The sequence below is a fragment of the Heterodontus francisci genome, chromosome 30 (assembly GCF_036365525.1).
Source record: "Heterodontus francisci isolate sHetFra1 chromosome 30, sHetFra1.hap1, whole genome shotgun sequence".
Taxonomy (NCBI): Eukaryota; Metazoa; Chordata; class Chondrichthyes; order Heterodontiformes; family Heterodontidae; genus Heterodontus; species Heterodontus francisci.
Window position 1 is genome coordinate 42850719 of NC_090400.1, and position 22800 is coordinate 42873518.

Sequence of the window (22800 nt, forward strand, 5' to 3'; positions counted from 1 at the left end):
GGGCTAGATTTGACTGATTTTAATGTCACAAGCAAAATCAATTTCAGTATGTCTTTTTTGTGTAAAACGCAAGGACATATATGACAAATTATTCCAACTCCATTTTTCTTTCTATGAGCAATGCCATGCGAGATTAAATGGTAGTCCAGTAAATATGAATGGTATCTCTGCACAACTTTAAGCTTGTTTAGCTCTTTTACTTTGTGACTTTCATTCCTGTACTCTCTCTGCCTATGATGACTGCACTGTACATGTACTGACTCTGCATTATGCTTGCTAATTATAGGCACTTTCCTTCCACTATATAAGGGAGAAGAGATATTTAAAATTACATTCCATTCATTTTGTATGTTATCACCAAAAAAAGGCCTTTGACAGTGGGCGGGGGGGGGGGAGGGGGGTAGAAAATCAGTCATGTGTTTTGTTCCTGATCATAATTGAGTGACCCCTGTTGGCAGTTGCGCAGGTTTGAGGACACTAGATCGATTATAGGTGTTGCACCCACCCATCCACAATAAGAAACAGTGGAACGGTCTGCCAACACAAGTCTGGATCCACACATGAATAGTCATTAGTGCTTCTGCAGAGCTGATTGCACCCATACCCAGTATAAATGTGTGATTTAAGGAAAGCAGTGGGGTGTTGAGCTGGGTAAACGTGTATCCAGAATTTTCTGAAATAATCCTTTTGTAGCATGTAATTATAGAGGACATGCCTATAAATATTCTAATGAAAATTGTAGATCTCTCATTCTTGTTTAGGGCGGAAACAGGACTGCAGTACCAGCCTTATTCACTCAGTGCTTTTGAAGGTTTGCCAGTTTCTGAACTGGGAGTGGCATATCTTGTAATACTGCCATATCAGGTTCCTGGAAAATCATAATGGTGGAAAGAGATTAATGAGTTAACATAAACTGTGGAGAGCCATCATTGTATCAGAAAATGTCAAGAGTTTTGTTTCATTATTGTTCCTGGTACAAGTTACCCTGTAGGTTTGAGGCTGTTTCTACCAGTCAAGGAAAGTGGAGAGCGCAGCTGTATGGCTATAAAATTCGAGACATAGTGTGCTATATATAGCCAGTCTGGCCTTGGTGGATATGTATAGATGCTAGCAAGCTGACCTGAATCCCCTTCTGTGCTGAATGGTGTGAGGTTTGAAATTTTAGTCATCCTGCTTGCACATAAATGGCCTATACAGTTGGCATTAGTTAAATAGGGCATGATAAATGGGAACATGTTCTATAAAAATCTGTGTCCCTATGTGTAAGCTACTAAAATAACCAGCATTTAAGGAGTGGAGCTGTTTGTTTCTGATCATCTGATGTGCAGCTTTTGTGCCGGCTGTAGTTGACTAGCTTCAGCTATAATTTCTTGTAGCGAAGGATAGATTATTTCTTTCAAAATCTCTAATAGCAATGTTGCACTTTTAACCCTCTTGCATAAATGTCATAATGTATCAAGTAACTGTAGAGGTTTAATTAAACAGTACAAGCTCCAAATCTGACACATGCAATTTAACCCCCCCACAACCAGTTGAGGGGCTCCTTGGCCAGGGTGATGCCCTGCAGACTGACAGTCTTGGCTCTGCATTTGATGATGGTGTTGCAGCAGATGTTTAGTAAACTGCTGCTGTGAGAAACATTGAAAGCCAGGAGTGATCTACAATCTAAGATCAGGCATTTACGCACATCCTGTCTCGATGAGATTGATGGGTATTCAAGTAAATATGAATAATATCTCTGCACAGCTTGCAGCTTGTTTAGCTCTTTTACTGTGTGACTTTAAATTTTTTGCTGTCTTCATGCCTATGATGATTGATCTGTGCATATACTGACTCTGCATTATGCCTGCTAATAGCACTTCTACTATACTATGAGTGGGGGGACTAAAGCTGAGACCCTTCTGGTCTGAGAGAGACTAGACCACGCCAAATTTATACAATGAATTATATGAAGTGTGCCCTCCTTTCTGTGCTTTTTGTTCTGTCTGTCTACTTTGTGATTTGAATTTTCCCTACTTTGCCTCAATTTCTATCCTTGTCTGCGTCGCATTTCTGTGTTTTTAGTAATATGATCCCTATTAGAGGTACACAAATATGGTTGGGGAGAACAGAAATCAGAAGAAAGGCTCAGATTTATTTCTGAACCTACTGTGGAAAAATATCTAAATGGCACTGCTGTGTTTTACAGAGAGTGAATTCAACTAAAAGGCTTTTCTACCAGAAATACTTTGCTAGTTGAGTGGCTATTTAGCCAATCAAACTAAAAAAATTGAAAGAAAAGTCATGGAAGAAAAAAAGGCCATTTGAACATCGAACCCCATGCCCTCTAGCATGTTAACAGTCCCATTGTATTGTAATTGGATTTATATTTTGCATAACTCCAAATGCCTTGCCTCTCACTTGGTATTAGATTATTTCAATAAAGAAGCTTCCCTAATACCTGTTGAAAATGTGCTTTTTCCTGATTTGCCTTTATTTTCTTGATAATCTTTTATAAACCTCTTTCATTTGTATATACTCCTTACACTTTCTATTTCTGCCATCTAAAACTGGGTTCAAAACTTTCGCTTCAGAAACTTTTTCGAGAATTATTTACTTCAATCTATAAAGCAGTGGTAATTTTAGTTTGTAAATTTAATAACCCTCTGAGAAAGTGTTTTAAATTTCCTTCTCCTTTTGCCAGTGGTTTCCCTAATGTCAGCTTCTGAATGGGATGAATGAGGGTGTTTCACTAAGATTCAAGAGGCTGCTCTCATTTATTCTTGGAATGGTATTGTTGTCTGAAAGCCTGATTGTGAAACTGTTAATAATAGTTCCTTAGAGCAGAATTGGCATTGGCAAACTGCTGTGCAATGATATTTTCTTTAAAATTTTAAAATAAAAGCAAGTGATTGAATAGGTACACTTAACAGAGCAGTAAATTAATTACAATTAAAACCAGTGATTTTCATTAGTGCTGTGAGACAGAACCAGAGCAATTTGCTTTCTTGTTGAGCAGGTTCACTGCGATTGTAGATTGCTGATTAGGTAAACCTTTTATGTACCACAAATTGAATTGTTGGTTCTCCATTTCAGAAATGAGGACCAGAAAGGAGAGACACTAAGCAGAATGCACTTTTTTTAAGTGGCAAGCACTGCAGTTATTTGCTTTGTTCACTTTAACCACAGTTTTTTTTTGAGCTGGACCAGCAGGTCAGATAAAGAGAGTACCTTTTCTTCTGTGCAAATTGAACTCCAAATCATCTGGTTACGAACAGTATGAAAGCCTTTAAAACCAGATACTTGTAAACATGAGGAAGAAGTTTTGCACAATGAGCATCGGAAACTGTGACTGAGGTGTTTTTAAGAAGTTGTGTTTCTGAGCTATGAACTTCCCTTTTTTTCTTGGTGATTGTTCCCATACTTATTTTTTTTTTTAAATAACCAAGACCTTTTGAAAACCGAAATGCTCTAAATGAAGGCTGATATCCTGACAGACATTGCAATTTTAAATGAGTTGGTCAACAAGAATAAAATGTTCATGTATTTGCTTTATAGTTTGAAGAAAAGCCTGCCTATGTGTCAGAATGGAGTGAACAGGTGGAAGAAGAAACATTCAATAGTATAAATATGAACTGATATCCAGCCCAACATGTGTAACATCAGTGTCACAAATCATGAGACAAATGTTGTACTAAATTCCAACTGTATATTTGCATCTCTCTTCCAACTAATTTATTAGACAGAAAGCGATCACAGCAGCAGAAAATGGCATGTCAGTGGCCTTCGCAAATTCAGCACGTTTACTTTTGTGTTGTCATTAGTTTGGACCTGGTAAAACTAAACCAGTATGAAAGCAGTTGTATTGTCTTTGGGAGTGCGAATGCCACCCTTGCTACCACTTTGTGCCACACTTCTGAAGCCATTACTATTGATGCAGAAATGGAGGTGTAAAAGCAGTCTTTGCTTCTTTCATCCACTTTATTGGTTATTACAAGCTAGAATGCAGTATAATCATACTCCTAGACAAGCCTGGAGATTTGTACAACCTTATAAGGAGGCGCCCATTTGGCATATCTTGTCCATGTCAGCTCTTTGCTAGAGCACTCCAAACCTAATCACCCTGCCCTGCTTTCTCCCCAAAGCCATACGTCATTATCTACTCTTCCCTTAAAATACATAATGATCTTTGACTCAACTGCTCCCTGTGGCAAAGCATTTCATGCTTTCTGCATAAAGAAAATTTCTTCCAACTTCCCTCTTCACTCTTACTTGAATTTATGATCCCTTGTTGCTGATTCCTCAACCTCCAATCCATCAAAAACCTGTTAAATATTTTTAAAATCTTTTAAATATTTTCTTGGCTTTCTCTGCTCCAGTGAAATTCTTTCCAGAGTCTCAAGTTTTTTTCCCATTAACTATAGTTTCCCATCCCTCCTATTGTCCTGGCGCATCTACATGAAATACTCGCTGTGCTTTTATGTTCTTTATGTGATGGGGTACCCAAAACTGAATGCTGTACTCTAGCTGTGGCTTAACCATTGCCCTCTACAAATGTATCATAGCCTGTTTGTTCTTTATACCCTATATGCAAAGCTCAAAATGCTATTGGCCTTATTGTGACTTTACCTATCTATGTGCATAAATGTTTGCTAAGTAAAGGTTCTCATATCAGTTGTTTTTCCTGATGGTGTATTTATATTTGATATTAATTGTGTCATCATTCTGCCACTGATCTGATACATGAAGTAATGTAGAAATGCTGGTGTTGGTACTAACTTGAGGAAATAGGAGCAGGAGTAGGCCATTCGGCCCATCGAGCCTCTTCTGCCATTCAAACAGATCATGGCTGATCATATATCTCTATGCCAATTTTCCCCACTATCCCCATATCCCTGATGTTGTTAGTATTCAGAAATCTATTGATTTCTGTCTTGAACAAGCTCAATGATTGAGCTTCCACAGCCCTCAAAATTCTATTTTGGTCAAAAAATATGACACTGAATGAAAAGCACACGCCTGATGTATAGTCAGGCCCATTTAGACACTTGAGAAGATTTTTCCAGTGAATTGGGCAACGAGGTTTAACAATGTGAAAATGAGTGTGCGCAGATTCTTTTAAGTGACAACTGAATAATCTTTGTGGCTATATCTGCTAAATATTGTTAGTGAAGTTTAAAAATATCCTTATTTGGGAAAGGTGTCCTCATTCTTTTTGAGAGATTCTGCACAGAATCTGAGGATATGAATTTTTTTTAGGCCAAGGGTTGTAAGGTATGCAGTTCCAATAACAGCATGGTTCCATTGGAGTTTGTACTATATTGCTAAATCCACAGTTGCCTGAGGAAATTTGAGTCAATATAATCTATGTAGCATTAAAAGGAAGAGCAACCCTTATTTACAAATTGTTGCACATGCGTTCTTAGAATTCCAGTATTTTTCCTTCAAGGAGAATTTTGCTTATGCTTTTTGGTGCATGCTATAATTTGGCAGACTGTTGCAAGTGTAATGCATCTTCTCGATTTGCACGCAAGCATTACGGAAAGATGCGAGAAAGTCTGTATATAGCTGCTGATGCTCTTTTTACAGCATATGGATAGTTTGATGTGAAATGTTATGAAAGACCCATTTCATTCCATAGCTGTGCATTTGTGTTGAATTTGCAGCCCAATCTTCAATACAAATGGTGTGGACTTGATTCTTTCTTCCTTAGTTTAGATTTAGGCTGCATATCAAGCAGGGCTACAAGAGATTACTTCAGACCTCTGCATAATGTGAACCTTCTGCCATTACAGCAAATAAACACTTGCTGCATGGTGTCTGCCCCAAAGTCTAAATAAAATCTGAATTCATAGTGTGGAAAATTGAAGCCAACATTTTGATGCAATATTAATTCCCCAATTAATTCACTATGTCATTAAAAAAAATTAAATTAATGCAATGGTGTGCATATTATCCTAGCTCCAATCGAATTTTGGAACACGCTATTATTTAATTATAAAGTATGGAACACAGAGCTGCATGAGCTATAATACAGGTTGTAATATAGCCATTATAATTAAAACATTGTACTTAACTGTGTTGTTATGGGTGTGGAGAAAAATAAATTAATTGTCTAATGTATGACTGTTTTATAACAATTTGTAACAAGACCAGGATGTCTCAATTTATTATTTTGGCATATAACTTGGCTCCTTTTCATAGATCGCCAAGAATTATTTTAATGGTACGTTTTTGCCCTTCTTCCCCAGACAGAGAAATGTTTTGGAATATTGATTGGCACATAGAAAAGGAGTATTGTCACATAGAATAGAAAAAGAAATATTTATCATTCCAGGATGAGGCATTTTTGTACTGTATGCAATGAGGGAGTTGCACCAAAAATGATAACTTGTTTATTTGAATTGCTGCCTTTCTTAGTGTTTATTTACAAAATGTTTTTTGTCATAGAGTTGAACATCCTAATATCGATCATCTCATAGTCATTCTATTGCACTTTTGTTTATATTTTGCTAGTTGTGGAGTCAGAGGCAGCATTCTAAGGTACAAAAGGTAATGATCACTGTGCCTTTAGCCTTCATAGCTTTTCTTTTCCTAATTAAGAATTTGTTTCTTGATATTCCCTGATAATTTCTGCCATTTGCCTCCTCACTGTGGAAGACACCATGCATCACAAAATTATTTTATATTGCACTTTGCTGCAGGGTAACTTCAACCAGATTGCTTCTATATCCAGTATGAAGAAAGCAGAGCTAGTCCAATGTTCTAGATTTTTCTATATTGGGGAGAGGAGAGAAGCAAAGGGCTGTAGGTATTCATGTACTCACAGCTACAAAATGTAATGTAAGCCTTCACTTCAAGGGAGGTTGGAATAAAAAACAGTGAGGAGGTAAGGTGTCAGTTGTCCAATGGAGGGATCTAAAACAAGTGGGTGATAAATCAGCATTCTGACAGTTAGGAGTAAGATCAGGAAGCATTTATTCATACACAAGGTAATGGAAATCTGGAACTGCGTCCCCCCAAAGTATTGTGGATATGGAGTCTGTTGAAATTTTCAAGATTGAGATTGATAGATTTTAGTTCGGTGTGGGTATCAAGGGGAGAAAAGGCAGGTAAATGGAGTTGAGGTACAGATTAGCCAGTATCTATTGGAATGTTGAATAGGCTTGAGGGGCTGAAAGGCCTACTCCAGTTTCATGTTTCTATTAGCATTTTCAGTACCAATTGGCCATATTAATCTATTGATTTCAGTACTTTGATATTGCATAAAGCAATCCATTGGGACGTTCTTATAAAATGAATCATTTAAAGAGAAGAAACCGCGATCGTTTACTAATGGATGCTGTTTTGCCAATTTTGAGATTCGAGTTTCAAGCCTGTATCAAACACATTAGGCCCAAACAAGCCAGATGGTTCCACTTTAAATATTAGAAAATAGAAATTCCCCTGATGTTTGTAGGAGTTAAATACAATTAGGCTTCAATTTAGTTATGTTATATGGTAGGAGGACAAAGATAAAATGGATTGTCCTTCAAGTAACTACTGCAAGATCTTGAATCCCCTTTCTATAAATGTATTCTAGGCTTACCTGTTTTAACATCTTTTTTTAAAAAATGACCCAATTTTTAATTTAATTTTCTTTTAATGTTTAAAATTTGATTTCCTGAAGAGGCTGAATGAGAGTGATTGCTCTATTTAAATCATGTGCCTTGAGGTAGATGAAAGCTTGCCATTTGCCAGTTTGTTGCAATTTATCAGAGCATACATTTCTTTCGAAAGGGCATGTTTATAAGAATTCTGAGAGTTTGCAGAATTGGAAAGAAGTGAAACCCTGTGTGACATCAAAGCTTACAATTGTGGTTTGTGGTCAAAGTTACATTTTATAGTTTCAAATTTGAAGAGATGGCATAACATTGTATAACTTGCCCCAGAGATCCCAAACTTTCCTTGTAATGTTTTATGTTGAAACTCCGTCTTTTGATTGCTTTAACGAAGCAGCTTCAAAAAGTGGGAGTTGGTACATCTCCCTGCTGTTGGCTGGGAAATTGCATATATTGAATTCCTCATTTATCTTAAAATATTTTAGGATAAATGCTGTAGGAATAGATTCATCACACAAGAAGAGAATCTGTCTCGTCTATTGTCGCAGTAACTGGGAGTCTTGAAGGTTTCATTTCTGGAACAGTCTGAACTGTTATCGCTGAAATTCATTTCTAATCCTGCCAGGGAGTTTGTGTTCTAGGAACCACGGCTGCTCTGGTGTGAAGATTTTCAGTATTATTTTGGGGTTTCAATTAATATTTTGCTCACACTTTGATTAAAAGTTGCAATCGATGCATTTCATAAGATATTTCATATCATTTCATCATATAATTGTATACAGATGTTTTGCCATGACAGAAGTGTTTTTTTTGATCATCTTTGAAGCAACCTGTTTGAATTTAAATATAGGCAAGTTTTTTTTCTCTGTTCCAGCCTACACTATTCCAGCTTTTGAAAAATACAACACCTTCCATAAAAGCTTGAAAAGTGCATCTGAACTCAGGAAAGGCATATCTTTCTGTATTTAAAAGAGTATTGCCTCCAAGAATTGTCCTGGTTTATATACAACCTGCAGAGTTACTGCACAGCCAAGTCTGAGTGGAAGGTCTGGAGCTGTATCTCAATTAGAGCACGAGACACTTATTTCTAGATATTTTCATGTTGGTGTACAGTAATTCAGAAATTGAAAAGGCTTTAAGAGGGAGCAGTGATGCCTTTAGAATTACTACAACAGAATGCCCTCCCCTCCTTGAATCTGCAGGTTATTTTCCTACTTTTGCAGTGTCGACGGGAAAAACTAGTGGATTTCATACTAGTAATCTACTCTGCAGCCAAGACTGACATAACTGCAGATGCTCTCAGAGGTTGTATCATTGGGCAGGTTTATACCATCAGTTAAACCTTTTATCTCCTGTCCAATCTGTTGGGATAAATACTATATGCACTTGAGCACTGTCATGTATACCAAAGGCCATCATTGCTGCTCTACTTTTAAGTGAAGGAATATCAATTTGCAAGTAATGTAGCCAATTGCTTAAGACTTTACTTTAATCTGCTGTTAATTCACTGTGTGAATTTCATTTTCTCACTGATCTGTTGAGATCAGTTTCTAGTCACTCCTCCTGACATCTCATTCCTTGGTTCAGCATCCATTTTTTGATTGTACACCTGTGAAATACTTTGGGACATGTTTCTATATTAAGGATACTGTTTGGATGCATGTTGTTCTTTTGTCCCTACACTTCTGTTTTAACTTCAGTGTTTAGAATTAAATAGTGATATTCTGTCACATGAAATTCATGTGTGTTGTATTTGAATTCACACTTGCGTTTTTGTTGAGACCTATCTTGCACTTCCTTCCATTGCTAACCTGGGCATCTTTATATAATTGTTTGGGAAAGCCATAACAGCAAACCTTTTGTTTTAACTTAGTTCAGTATATACTTAGTGCAGTGTGAGTTTAAAAGTCCAGATAGTTCTTTAATGATCCTTTTCTTCTTTTTACATTTCCTAATGCATTCTGATGATGGGGCTTGTTTTATATGGTTTCTCTGTTAATGAAGGAGCCAAACACAGTCTACTGAGTAATACAGTTGGGAGTAGATGTAAAGTTCTGCCTTGTATGCACTACGTGTACTTGCAGCCACCTAGTGTGACCTTCATCCTAACTACTTGCATCAATAGTTCATTTTAATACTGTTGAATCATTTGCTCTGTTAATGTCTTAGTTTGTTTTTCTTCCGTGAACATTTTTTTTCTTTTTCACAGCATAAGTGAGAGCTTCTTGACTGTGAAGGGCGCTGCCCTATTCCTGCCTCGAGGAAATGGCTCAACTGCACCCAGAATCAGTCACCGCCACAATAAACATGCAGGTAAATGCCTTACAAATGGGAATCAGTTACCTTTTTGGGGCGGAGTTGTTGTGATGCTAGATTTTTTTTTAAAAAGCGATGAATATTTCACAGCAAAGCTGATGCAGAGATTTTAACATGTTACCCAATGGATTCAGTTTCCTTTTGCCCTGTTTCTTGTACGTTCATGCCAACATCTATTATTTTTCTCTTTGCATGTGACACTGGCACAAAGTTTTTTTTTATTGAAATAAATAGTAGACATTTTATTTTATGTTGTATCTGCAGAGTGTTTTGAATTAATGAGTATGGGTAAATAGATAGCACAGTGAATTGCTAGTCTGCACTCTTCTGTTCCAGCTGGCCTGGATTAGCACTGTTCTGTGCTTACACAGAAGTTTTCCCAGCATTTTCTGAGTAGTTGTTGCTGAAGCTTCCATGCCTGTTAAGGTCAGGATTTAACAAGGAGTGGAGCCTAATTAATTTTTGGCAATACTAATGATTTTGGGTGTATATATTTAACTTTCTCAACACGGGGAACTAGTGATACTGGAGGTCTGTTGATATGAGTACTGGAACAGCTGTAATTCTTGAAACTGAAAAAAGGAAATAAGTTTGTACTTCTGCTCTAAGCGTGGGGGCAGGGTGAGAATTTTCACAAGTACAAATACTGTAGAAATGATGGTGTAAGTCTTGATAATTTTGCAAGATTTCTCATCTAGATTGGTCACTTTGGTAAACAATGTTCATATTGCTCAAGAGTATTTCTTTGAAAGGATTTTGATGACTTCATGATAAGTTCTGGTCAATTTTATGGTGTCATTTACACTGCAGAACTGTGCCTTGTAGCAATATCACTGCATCTCAATTACAATAGAAAGCCACCCGATTTATATTATTGTCTAATTTCAACAGCCTGTTGTATGTTAAAACATGCAGGCTTTTGTGGAAAAATTTTTGTTTGCTACTAAGATAAGAACATAAATAGCTGCAGGAATAGGTCTACCATTCAGTAAGATCATGGCTGATGTTCTACATCACTCCACTTTCCTGTCCTATCTCCATATCACTTGATTTCCTTAGTATCCAAAAATCTATCAATTTCAGTTTGAATATACTCAACATCTGAACATCCACAGCGCTCTGGGGATAGAGATTCACAATGCTTAGTGAAGAAATTTATCTCACTTTGCTCCTGAATGGTTGACCCCTTATCCAGAAACTAAGACCCTTAGTTCTTGACTCTCTGAGGGGAAACAGCCTCTCAGCATTTACCCTTCCAAGCCCTTAAAGAATATTGTGTTTCGATGAGGTCACCTTTCCTTCTAAACTCCAGAGAATATAGGTCTGTTCTACTCCGTCTCTCCTCAATGGACAATCCATTCTTTCCATGCATCCCCCGCCCCCCATTCTCTGCACATTCAATACAGGTTGCTATGAGCTAAAGTTTGCTCACCTGTACATGGTGATTTTACACAAGCTGAGCATGAATGCTGTAGCTACTCAATCTACTGGGAGGCCAAATATGGTATCTCAATCACACCACTGTCAATTTATGTCATCTTTGGTGTGGGACAAACTACTTCTCTGGCATACCCAAGATATTAGGGGCATATCATTTACTTCAGTTTTCTGGCAACTTCAGAACTGCAGATGACAAAAGAGAAAATGTGTCATTAGGAACAGAATATTTTTATTCATTTACCATCTATTTGTTTCTAAATAAAGTGCTAATATATTGCATTCTGGAGTATTGAGTGGGGTGGAGAGGATTTTTTGTATTCACTTAAATGTTTTAAATGAAGCGTTTCAAAAATGTGAGCAAAAATTGTGATAAATTTAGGTTTCTTTTACCACACGTGAGAGCTACTTCACATTTACTTATGAAACCGAGCATTTTGTTGACATCACTTTTTGTAGAAGTTCCTTTGTTCACCTTTGCCAGATTGTTAAATGAATTCCTATTTTAATAACCTTACTGATTTTTACAAAAGTCTCTTTCAATCACAAACCCCTGAAGTGGTAAATTGTTTTACACAAACAGGAAATGCTGGAAATACTCAGCAGGTCTGGCAGCATCTGTGGAGAGATGCAGGGTTAACGTTTTAGGTCAGTGACCCTTCATCAGAACAGTTCTGATGAAGGGTCACTGACCTGAAACGTTAACTCTGTTTCTCTCTCCGCAGATGCTGCCAGACCTGCTGAGTATTTCCAGCATTTCTTCTTTGTGTTTCAGTTCCAGCATCTGCAGTATTTTGCTTTTAAATTATTTTACATGTTTGCTGGAAAAGATTGTAGAGGGAATTGCCTGTAATATAATACATTCTGCTTGCACATATGATTTTTAATCTAAATTGTTTAAAAAATTTGTTTCTGCTATTCCTTCCTTCCCACCTAGTGGTGTCATGAATCATTTTTCCTTAACATTTTGCACAAAGCAAGGTGTTGCAATTAATGATAGCAGACTGTGAGGCTGGAATTGTACTGTACTGTGCAGATTTAAAATGGAATGAGATGGCCTGCAGAAGAGCTCTTATACCTCCCAGCGTTAGTGAACTTGGTAGTTCCCTGAGTTATGCTGCCATTTCTACATTGATGTGTGACCCTTCAGTGTTAAAGGAGCAATATAACTAAATCCAAAGTGGAAGCATTGATCTGGATGTCCAGTGAATCTGATAAAACCGTCCTTGTGCCCAGCCTCTTTGTTGTCTGTACTTTAATTTGCAAACAAAACAGTAGATGTCCTAAGCGCTTTGAAGAACTTCAGTTACCAGTTTGCTGCTCTGTTATTTTAGTGTATTTGAAGGCTCATCAGCATATGAGATTGCCAGACATGTTTAACTTGCCTCTATTTCCTGGGGTTGATATTGGGAGGGAATCTTTACCCATATTTCATTTCCTTATTACTTGGCACGCATAAGCATTATCCACTTAAGTGCTTACTAGGCAGTCTTGAAAAAGAATGCATTTATATTGTAATCTGATGGATACATTTACACAAAAGAGTTAAATACATTGATTTATATGAGAGATGTGGAATTGGAATACTGCATAGACTTCCTGTTTTAGTGTTTGTTTTGTTCACAAAGCAGGCCCCTTTAAATTGAGTTAATCGATTGCAGTATTTCTGTGCACAGTAAGATCGCATTACTGGTTGAAGAAACATTTGCATCGTTCAGAGGATGAAACTTAAAAAATTAAGTGCCATGTTAGCAAAAGTGGCATTCGCTATGCTTTCGATTCTGTTAGTAAATCTATCTGCTAATAAAGAAATTAACACAACCCAACTGATGAACCGGTTTCTAGTGCAGTATAATTTCCTGATGTAATGCACTAGTATTAGGGTGTATTGTACAATCTCAATGAAGATGGATAGATACCTTGTATGAAACGCACCCTTGTGTCCTGTGGACATGTGATCAACGTGATTTTTTTTTTGGCAGCACCCTAGTTTTCCATTTTGTAATAACCTACTTCCACTTTAATTCTGCGTTCAAGTTTTTTTTCACTGAGGGCAGTGACTGCATTTGCAGTCCATCAATCCAGCTTAAATCTGGCTTCATTATTCAAGATGTAAAAGTGAAATTTTATAAATTTGTGTTCTCTGGTATGCAGAACACCTGAAAGCAGAAGTATCCATCTTTCTGATATTTCTTCTGAATGAGCATTACAGCCAGAATAAGACAGCAACTAGTTGTCAAAACAATCATTGCAACATTTACAATAGCCTTGCATTATGAAATATAACTTTTTAATGAAATAAAAACCCCATGCTTGATTTGTTCAGAAAGTAATCAGCATTTAGATTCTGTGCTCTGAAAGATACCATGTGGCATCTCCTACAGCTATGGGGAACGAATTCTGACCGTATTAATTGACCGCTCAATGGTTGTTCAAGGATTACCACTGATTTTAAGAGTTTCCTTGGTATTGATAGCATCTTAGAAAATGATTCTTTATTTGTGATTTTATACTGGAGCCATAGGGAAGGTATAAATGAGAAGTTTACATTGTCAGTTTCCATTTGAAATATGAGCGTAAGAATTTATGATAGAAATTTTAAAAATGAGGGCAAGATGTATGATTTTTGTAATGCGGACTGAATTAAGTCTGAGAGACTAGTCAAATTACCCCCTGACTTTACCTAAAAAAACTAGTGCATTGCCACAGGGGATGTATGTGTGCATGCGAATGTTTGCGTGTGAGCATGTATGTAACATTCTAGGGTTGAAATGTCATCCATCTCCAACTGAGAAAAAGTGTACAGCTATGTGTATGATGGAAGAGTCACACATGGCCATGTATATACATCAGTAATCAGAGATGATAGTAACTGAAATTCAGTGAGCTATCGCAAATACTTGGGACTAATTAATGACAATATTTCTTTCACTTTTCTAGATCCAGCTCCTTACTTTTCTTTTGTTCTTTCAAGGTGACCTTCAACAGCACCTACAAGCAATGTTCACCCTTCTTAGACCTGAAGACAACATCCGATTGGTGAGCTGTCCATGTATATGCAAATTCCTCTGCAGTTTTGTAAATGTCATAAATTTTCATAAATGTCTTTGGCAAAATCCATGAAAATCTTCTCTCAGATTAAATTGTTTCATATTTTTATATACCATTCAATCAACTGAGGGATGAGCGGTTGACTTGTATTTATATTTTTTAAATATTTTATATTTGGAGATACAGCACTGAAACAGGCCCTTCGGCCCACCGAGTCTGTGCCGACCAACAACCACCCATTTATACTAATCCTACATTAACCCCATATTCTCTACCACATCTCCACCATTCTCCTACCACCTACCTACACTAGGGGCAATTTACAATGGCCAATTTACCTATCAACCTGCAAGTCTTTGGCTGTGGGAGGAAACCGGAGCACCCGGCGAAAACCCACGCAGACACAGGGAGAACTTGCAAACTCCACACAGGCAGTACCCAGAACTGAACCCGGGCCGCTGGAGCTGTGAGGCTGCGGTGCTAACCACTGTGCCGCCCATATGTAGGACATTGGCCAACTGTGACCTTGAATCGAGCACTAGAATGTGTGCAAGAATACTGGGTTGATTCACTAACTCATCCCCTACTCACTGCCCTTTTTCCCCCCCTACTGAAGTTGGGGATTCATTTATATGGTGATTTGTAAGAGTGTGAAGCAGGAGCATGGCAGTTTCTACCTTGGGAGTTGGAAAATTAGAAAGGTACCAAAGTGGAGATCATTTATATATTGCTTACTGCTGGCCCAGTGTGGTACAGGCAATGATGAGCTAACCTGATAACTTTCAGTTGAGGAAGTTTGGTAAGTGGAACCAAGAAAGGGAAGGGTATATTATATTTTTTTAAATAAGAGAAAAATAGCTCTCATGATGTAGCTATTTATTACAGTAGTCAAGTGTATGTTTGTCATTAGAGGCCTGCTACCCGACCCGACAGGACCCGCCAACATGTGTCGGGTTTGGGTCGGGCCCATCTTCAGGCTCCGGCTTTCGGGCTCAGGTTGGGTCGGGTTGGGCCGGGCCGGACATGCAGGGTGAGTGCTGTGCCAGTAAGTAATAAAAAGTAAAATACTTACCTAAACTGGGAGTCCGGTACGAAACTGAGTCTCCGCAGTGAGTGAGTGATGTCATCATGAGGTCATCACGCATGTGCGGCAGCCTCGTAGGTTCCGAGTCGGGAGGTAAGTAAACTGATGGCTGGGTCGAGTCAGGGCGGGCTCGGGTCGGGTCGGCCTTGGGGCAAAAGCGGAGGGACTTGGGCCGGGTTTGGCTCGGGTCCACGGTGGTTCTGTCGGGTTTGTTTTCCGGACCAAAAGTAGTCCTCTAGTTGTCACGGTGCAGGGTATTGCTATCCACCCAAGAATTACTATTTCCGGATTCATACTGATATCTGGAAATATCTGTTATTGTTTCTAACCTATAATTAGCACTTTCCTAGCTTCTTGTTTGGAGGTTCTTAAATCACCCTCAATCCTATTCGCAATAGTTTGCACTATTAGATTTATACAATCTTTTTCTGAAATAATTCTGGTGCAAATTCAATTCCAAACTGAAATGTGAAAATTTTTTATAAGATAATATGGGTTAATGGCAGGAGCTTGGTTTTCCTGCCTTTGGTACACTAAAATATAAAGTTGGCAACTTGTATGCCTTCACCACTCTAACCCCAACTTGTTATGGTACCCAACAGGAGAGGTCAGAAAAACTAGAATCTCTTTTGCAGTTGCTCTCTATTGAGGAACCAGAAGTAGATTGGGGCAGAGTACACGGGTTGGCACTTGCGGATTGCAGGTCTTTCGACAAATGGCACTCTGCCAGAGCTTGAGCAGCAAAATAACGGTTCTTGTGTAACTTCATGTCAGAATCCTGCAGTACCAAAGCTCTAGATTTGGACATTGTGCCATATTACTGCTTTATAAGTACTGGTCGGCATCAGAGTGGAGACCACATTTAAACTCTGCCACTTGATTTCGTTGAACAGGATATCATAATGGTGACATGAAATGTTGTATTGCCACATCCTGTGCACCAACACCGGTTTAGTGCTCTCGGTTTGCATTTATGTTGACAGATGTCATTTGAGCCATCTTAATTTTCAAAATCCAAAATGACACGAATGAAAGTTAATGAAGTTAAGTGTTATAGGATTAGCTACTTTCATATCATCCTGTTTCACTGCAAGAACTTTTTGGAGCCTGTTCTTAAAACCTCTAAGTCTTGAAAAAAAATGATTTTGCAGTAGTGGCTAGTGCTATTGTGGAGATTTTTTTTAAAATGCTGAGCTTTAAAGAGATTCAACAAGTTATATTAGTTTTCCATCCCTAAAACCTTGAAATTTACTTGATTGCAATTTTTACTTTTCCAAGAAATTTCAAAACATTCGATCAGTTCTCTTTTAATGAATTTACATTCAGAATTATAGTGGACCTTGGATATATCAAATCATAATGTCTGCTGTGTTTAAAAAAAATCTATTGTGTGCAGTTATATGTTCACTGCAGGATTGACTTTACAGTTGAGTTGGTTGTGACACCAATGTGTATTTGTTGTACAGTTACTGTAAAAGAAATGCAACACTATTTCAATTTAGTTTTGTCTTTTATTCCCGATGACAGAGTATTTGTTTGAATTTCATTGTTCAAAAAATTGTCACTAGTAGATGGGATTTGCTTTGTGCTTAGTTCCTACTCTCTGTGCTCTTGAGTGCAGGTTTTACCTGCAACACCTCCATGTTGGATGATTAAAACCACAGCAGTCTAGATTCATGAAGGCCTAAATTCCATGGTGGTACTACTCACATGTACAGTCATTCAAAAATTCATTCACTTTATTTGAGTGGTATGGCTACACAGTAATAATGCATGCAGCTCATGATATTTGAATCTGTACACTATAGTTGAGGGCTTGTTACCAACAGTTAGCTATTTGGGTATATAAGATAACCTACTGCAGACTGATCGTCATGTAGACATGACTGACTAAGCAAATGTAAACACATAAAGGGTGATCTGAACCTATGACTCAAGACTACAAAGAATACTTAACTCTCCTTTTTATTGTATACTGCCTCTTCTCCCCTCCCCCCACCCCATCTAAAGGATAAAGTATCCTATGAAAGCTGATCATGGTATGTACATATTTGATACATATTTCTGTTTAACCTTTAGTATCTGCCTTTCCTGCGCATTTTACAGTGTTTTGAAGTTGTGGATATACCTTAATAAATTTTGGGTCCCTAAGAAAAATATAATGTAGCAAAAATATATTTAATACTTGAGACTCTTATAAAAAAAAAAATTACTGTGATCAGTGCAGATTTTTGTTTAAACCTGTTTCTGTTCTGTGTTTTCTCCCCTTTGATTTGGGGCTACAAAACGTACTTCACCATTAAAGCTACACTTTCACTACATAACAAAACTAATTGGTTCACTAAAAAAATCCTGTTCAGAAGACCAATCATCTTTGGCATTTAATTTTACTACACAAAATCTCACATAATTACAGCTTGTATTGGCATTATTTCTGCAACGCTATTAGTTATCTGTGCAACTGATGTGTCAACTAAAACAAAACCTGCTCAAAAAGCTGATAGCACTACAAACATACATTCCAGTATAAAGCCAGAAACTGTTCAAAATACAGTGGTCAGACACCATCTATAAAGAGGGAAGGCATGCTATCACATTTCGGGTGTATTGTTACGACCGACTGCTCCTGTCAAAGCCCCCAATCAAAATATACGATTCTGATTGTGGTGGGAGAAACACACTGATAATTCAATCCCGTCGCTTCACAGATCGGCTAACATATCATTTAAACTTTCCAAATTAAACAAAGGCTCACCAAATTGTACCATCTATTAACCCCCCGAATGAGGCGAACCAAACCTGGTGTCTTTAAATCAACAAATTAACTCTTTAATTAGAAGAACTAAATTCTTAAACACGATGAACATTTAAACATAGAAAAATTAGAGTCCTTGCAAATTTACACTCCAATGTTGCTCAAAGTCCCGCGAATGTCAACAATTAGCGACTTGCAAACACTTTGAACAGAATCAATCTGACTTTGAGTTTTTGAGGGATAAACGATTGTCACAGTCTAACTTCCCTTTCTTCAATTTAAATTACCAGAAATCTCTGTCTTGGCTTGACTTTTTAGAATTTCGAGAGATAATAATTAAACAGACAAAAATCCTATTTCCTTCAGTTTAAATGATTGAGAGCTCTTTTTCAGTGCTGACACCACAGCTGTCTGTGTCGTCTGCCTGTGTTGTGTTCAGTTAGGACAAACAGTCTTCAACTGCCAGTTCAAAACTGAATTGTAACAAATGTATCGCATCAGGCTCACTCCCAGTGGCTATTTCCATGGTATTGAGAATGCACCCTTTGAATCGCAGTCTCCAAATGGCTGTTTCTAAGGCAACGAAAATGCACCTTCCTATAGCTCCTAAGGCTTGCCGACTCTTGAAGCAATACTGATCTCTTGCAAGCCTTAAAGGCAAACTGCATATTCCGAAAAAACTACAGGACCGTGACAGTATGTCTTCCATCCGAACTCTTCACTCTGATGAAAGGTACATATCTGCATTGTCAACAATTGGTTGTGGGTCCAGGTGTCACTGCAGACATTTGAGCACAGAAATCTAGACTAAACACTTAGTACTGTCTGCTTTCTAATGTGGATGTAAAAGACCCATGGCGCTATTTTGAAGAAGAGCAGGGGAGTGTCCTGGCCAATATTTATCCCTCAATCAAGATCACAATGTAACAGATTATCTGGTCATTATCATATTGCCATTTGTGGGAGCTTGATGTGTGCAAATCAGTTGCTCCATTTCCTACACTACAACTTTGACTACAATTTAAAAGCACACCATTGGCTGTAAAGCCCTTTGGACATGCTGGAGTCGTGAAAGGTGGTATAAAAATGTAATTTTTTTTTCAAATAACCAATTTTTTTAAATAGTTGTTGACAAGACCTGTTGTTCAAGTACAACATTTTTTTTTGTTTCAGATGCCCAGCAATTGTGTTTTTTCTTTTGACTATAACATTTGTATATTATGTGTTCCAATAATTAAATCATAATTTTAATTGGAAATTTGCAATGTATTGTGGAACAGTGTACATTAATGGTAGTCCTGGCAACAGTACTACGCTTTGATTGATTAACTCTGGTTTCAATCCCTGTCCTTTCATATAGTCTCACTAAATACAGAATGTAAAAATATAGTAATTACTAAGTTGCTCCCCTATTATCCAATTTCCATAAGTACCATTACACCACCTTCAACATCTACCCCCTCCTCCACCGACATATTGTGGCTGCAGTGAGTACCATCTACAAGATGCATTGGAGAAACTTATTGAGGCTTCTTTGATAGCACCTCCCAAACCAAGGAGAAGGGCAGCGGGTGCAGGGAAACACGACCACCTCCAAGTCACACACCATCCTGACTTGGGAAAATATTGTCAAGATTTCAGAGCTGGGTTAAAATCCTGGAATGTCTTACCTCACAGCACTTTGGGTGTGCCTACACCATACGGACTGCACAGTTCAAGAAGGGGGCTTCAGAGAAGTTAGGGATGGGAAATAAATATTGGACTTGCCAGCAATGCTGACATGCCATGAATGAATAACTGTCCAGCCATTGCGTTTCCTGACATTTTGAAGTCGGATTCTCTGTGCCTTGGAAGTCAGTACATGGAAAAGATTTCATATAGATTGTTCTTACTTTCAAAGAAATGCCGCAAACAATGTTCCAACTGTTTTACTGAAGCTCCTTGTTGTGCTTTTTAGATGTGGAGGCTGCATTGACCATACTTCACAACAGGAGCAGCTTCCCTACTCCCTATCTGCTCCCTGCTAACTATAGATTACTCTGACCTCATTCAAAGGCATAACATTAATAAATTAAATTAATTGAGTCTAAGTGTCAGAACACAAGCGTTTATACTGCATTCAGCCAGCTCTTATAAAGTATGGAAAATTTTGCATACATGCTTTTTAAATACTGAAATTTGGAATATTCTAAAATGGGACTGTGGGACAAGAAAGGTGGAGGAAACTTCATATAATAAACAATATATTTGGAACTGCTTGAAAAATGTGCCAGTAAGGTTGCTGGACAACCAATTAACACATTAAGATTTGAAATGATGTGAGTTTGATTTGCAGAACTTCATGTTTATAATTATCAGTTACACGCTATCCAGTGTACAAAGAACAGTACAGCACAGGAACAGGCCATTCGGCCCTCCAAGCCTGCGCCAATCTTGATGCCTGCCTAAACTAAAACCTTCTGCACTTCCAGGGTCCATATCCTTCTATTCCCATCCTATTCATGTATTTGTCAAGATGCCTCTTAAACGTCTCTATGGTACCTGCTTCCACCACCTCCCCCGGCAACAAGTTCCAGGCACTCACCACCCTCTGTGTAAAGAACTTGCCTCGCACATCCCCTTTAAACTTTGCCCCTCTCATCTTAAACCTATGTCCCCTAGTAACTGACTCTTCCACCCTGGGAAAAAGCTTCTGACTATCCACTCTGTCCATGCCACTTATAACTTTGTAAACCTCCATCATGTCACTCCTCCACCTCCGTCGTTCCAGTGAAAACAATCCGAGTTTACCCAACCTCTCCTCATAGCTAATGCCCTCCAGACCAGGCAACATGCTGGTAAACCTCTTCTGTACCCTCTCCAAAGCCTCCACGTCCTTCTGGTAGTGTGGCGACCAGAATTGCACGCAATATTCTAAGTGTGGCCTATCTAAAGTTCTGTACAGCTGCAGCATGACTTGCCTATTTTTATACTCTATGCCCTGACCGATGAAGGCAAGCATGCCATATGACTTCTTGACTACCTTATCCACCTGCGTTGCCACTTTCAGTGACCTGTGGACCTGTGCGCCCAGATCTCTCTGCCTATCAATACTCCTAAGGGTTCTGCCATTTACTGTATACTTCCCACCTGCATTAGACCTTCCAAAATGCATTACCTCACATTTGTCCGGATTAAACTCCATCTGCCATTTCTCCGCCCAAGTCTCCAACCGATCTATATCATCACTATCCGCAACTCCACCAACCTTTGTCGTCCGCAAACTTACTAATCAGACCAGCTACATTTTCCTCCAAATGATTTATATATACTACAAACAGCAAAGGTCCCAGCACTGATCCCTGCGGAACACCACTAGTCACATCCCTCCATTCAGAAAAGCACCCTTCCACTGCTACCCTCTGTCTTCTATGACCGCGCCAGTTCTGTATCCATCTTGCCAGCTCCCCTCTGATCCCATGTGACTTCACCTTTTGTACCAGTCTGCCATGAAGGCGGACAATTAAACAACTAACTGGAGGAGGTGGCTCCACAAAAATCCCCATCCTCAATGATGGGGGAGCCCAGCACATCAGTGCAAAAGATAAGGCTGAAGCATTTGCAACAATCTTCAGCCAGAAGTGCCGAGTTGATGATCCATCTCGGCCCCCTCCTGAAGTCCCCAGCATTACAGATGCCAGACTTCAGCCAATTCGATTCACTCTGCGTGATATCAAGAAATGACTGAAGGCACTGGATACTGCAAAGGCTATGGGTCCTGACAATATTCCAGCAATAGTACTGAAGACCTGTGCTCCAGAACTTGCTGCGCCCCTAACTAAGCTGTTCCAGTATAGCTACAACACTGGCATCTACCCGGCAATGTGGAAAATTGCCCAGGTATGTCCTGTACACAAAAAGCAGGACAAGTCCCACATGGCCAATTACCCCCCATAGGTCTACTCTCAATCATCAGTAAAGTGATGGAAGGAGTCATCAACTGTGCTATGAAGCAGCACTTGCTTAGCAATAACCTGCTCAGTGATGCTCAGTTTGGGTTCCGCCAGGGCCACTCAGCTCTTGGCCTCATTACAGCCTTGGTTCAAACATGGACAAAAGAGCTGAACTCGTGAGGTGAGGTGAGAGTGACTGCCCTTGACATCAAGGCAGCATTTGACCGAGTATGGCATCAAGGAGCCCTAGCAAAACTGGAGTCAATGAGAATCAGGGGGAAAATTCTCTGCTGGTTGGAGTCATACCTAGCGCAAAGGCAGATGGCTGTGGTTGTTGGAGTTCAATCATCTGAGCTCCAGGACATCACTGCAGGAGTTCCTCAGGGTAGCGTCCTTGGCCCAACCATCTTCAGCTGCTTCATCAATGACCTTCCTTCAATCATAAGGTCAGAAGTGGGGATGTTCGCTGATGATTGCACAATGTTCAGCACCATTCGTGACTCCTCAAATACTGAAGCAGTCTGTATAGAAATGCAGCAAGACCTGGACAATATCCATACTTGGGCTGATAAGTGACAAGTAACATTCACGCCACACAAGCGCCGGGCAATGACCATCTCCAACAAGAGAGAATCTAACCATCTC

At 38.8% G+C, this 22800-nt stretch overlaps 1 protein-coding gene across 3 annotated transcripts in view; it reads left to right on the plus strand.

Moving 5' to 3' along the window:
- Positions 1 to 22800, plus strand: part of ssh2a (slingshot protein phosphatase 2a) — a 175127-nt gene that overhangs the window by 109442 nt on the left and 42885 nt on the right. For all 3 annotated transcript variants that reach the window (XM_068010447.1, XM_068010446.1, XM_068010449.1), the window contains 2 exons: positions 9790 to 9893; positions 14308 to 14372. In XM_068010447.1, the coding sequence (XP_067866548.1) occupies positions 9790 to 9893; positions 14308 to 14372 (169 nt within the window). The remainder of the gene's footprint in view (positions 1 to 9789; positions 9894 to 14307; positions 14373 to 22800) is intronic.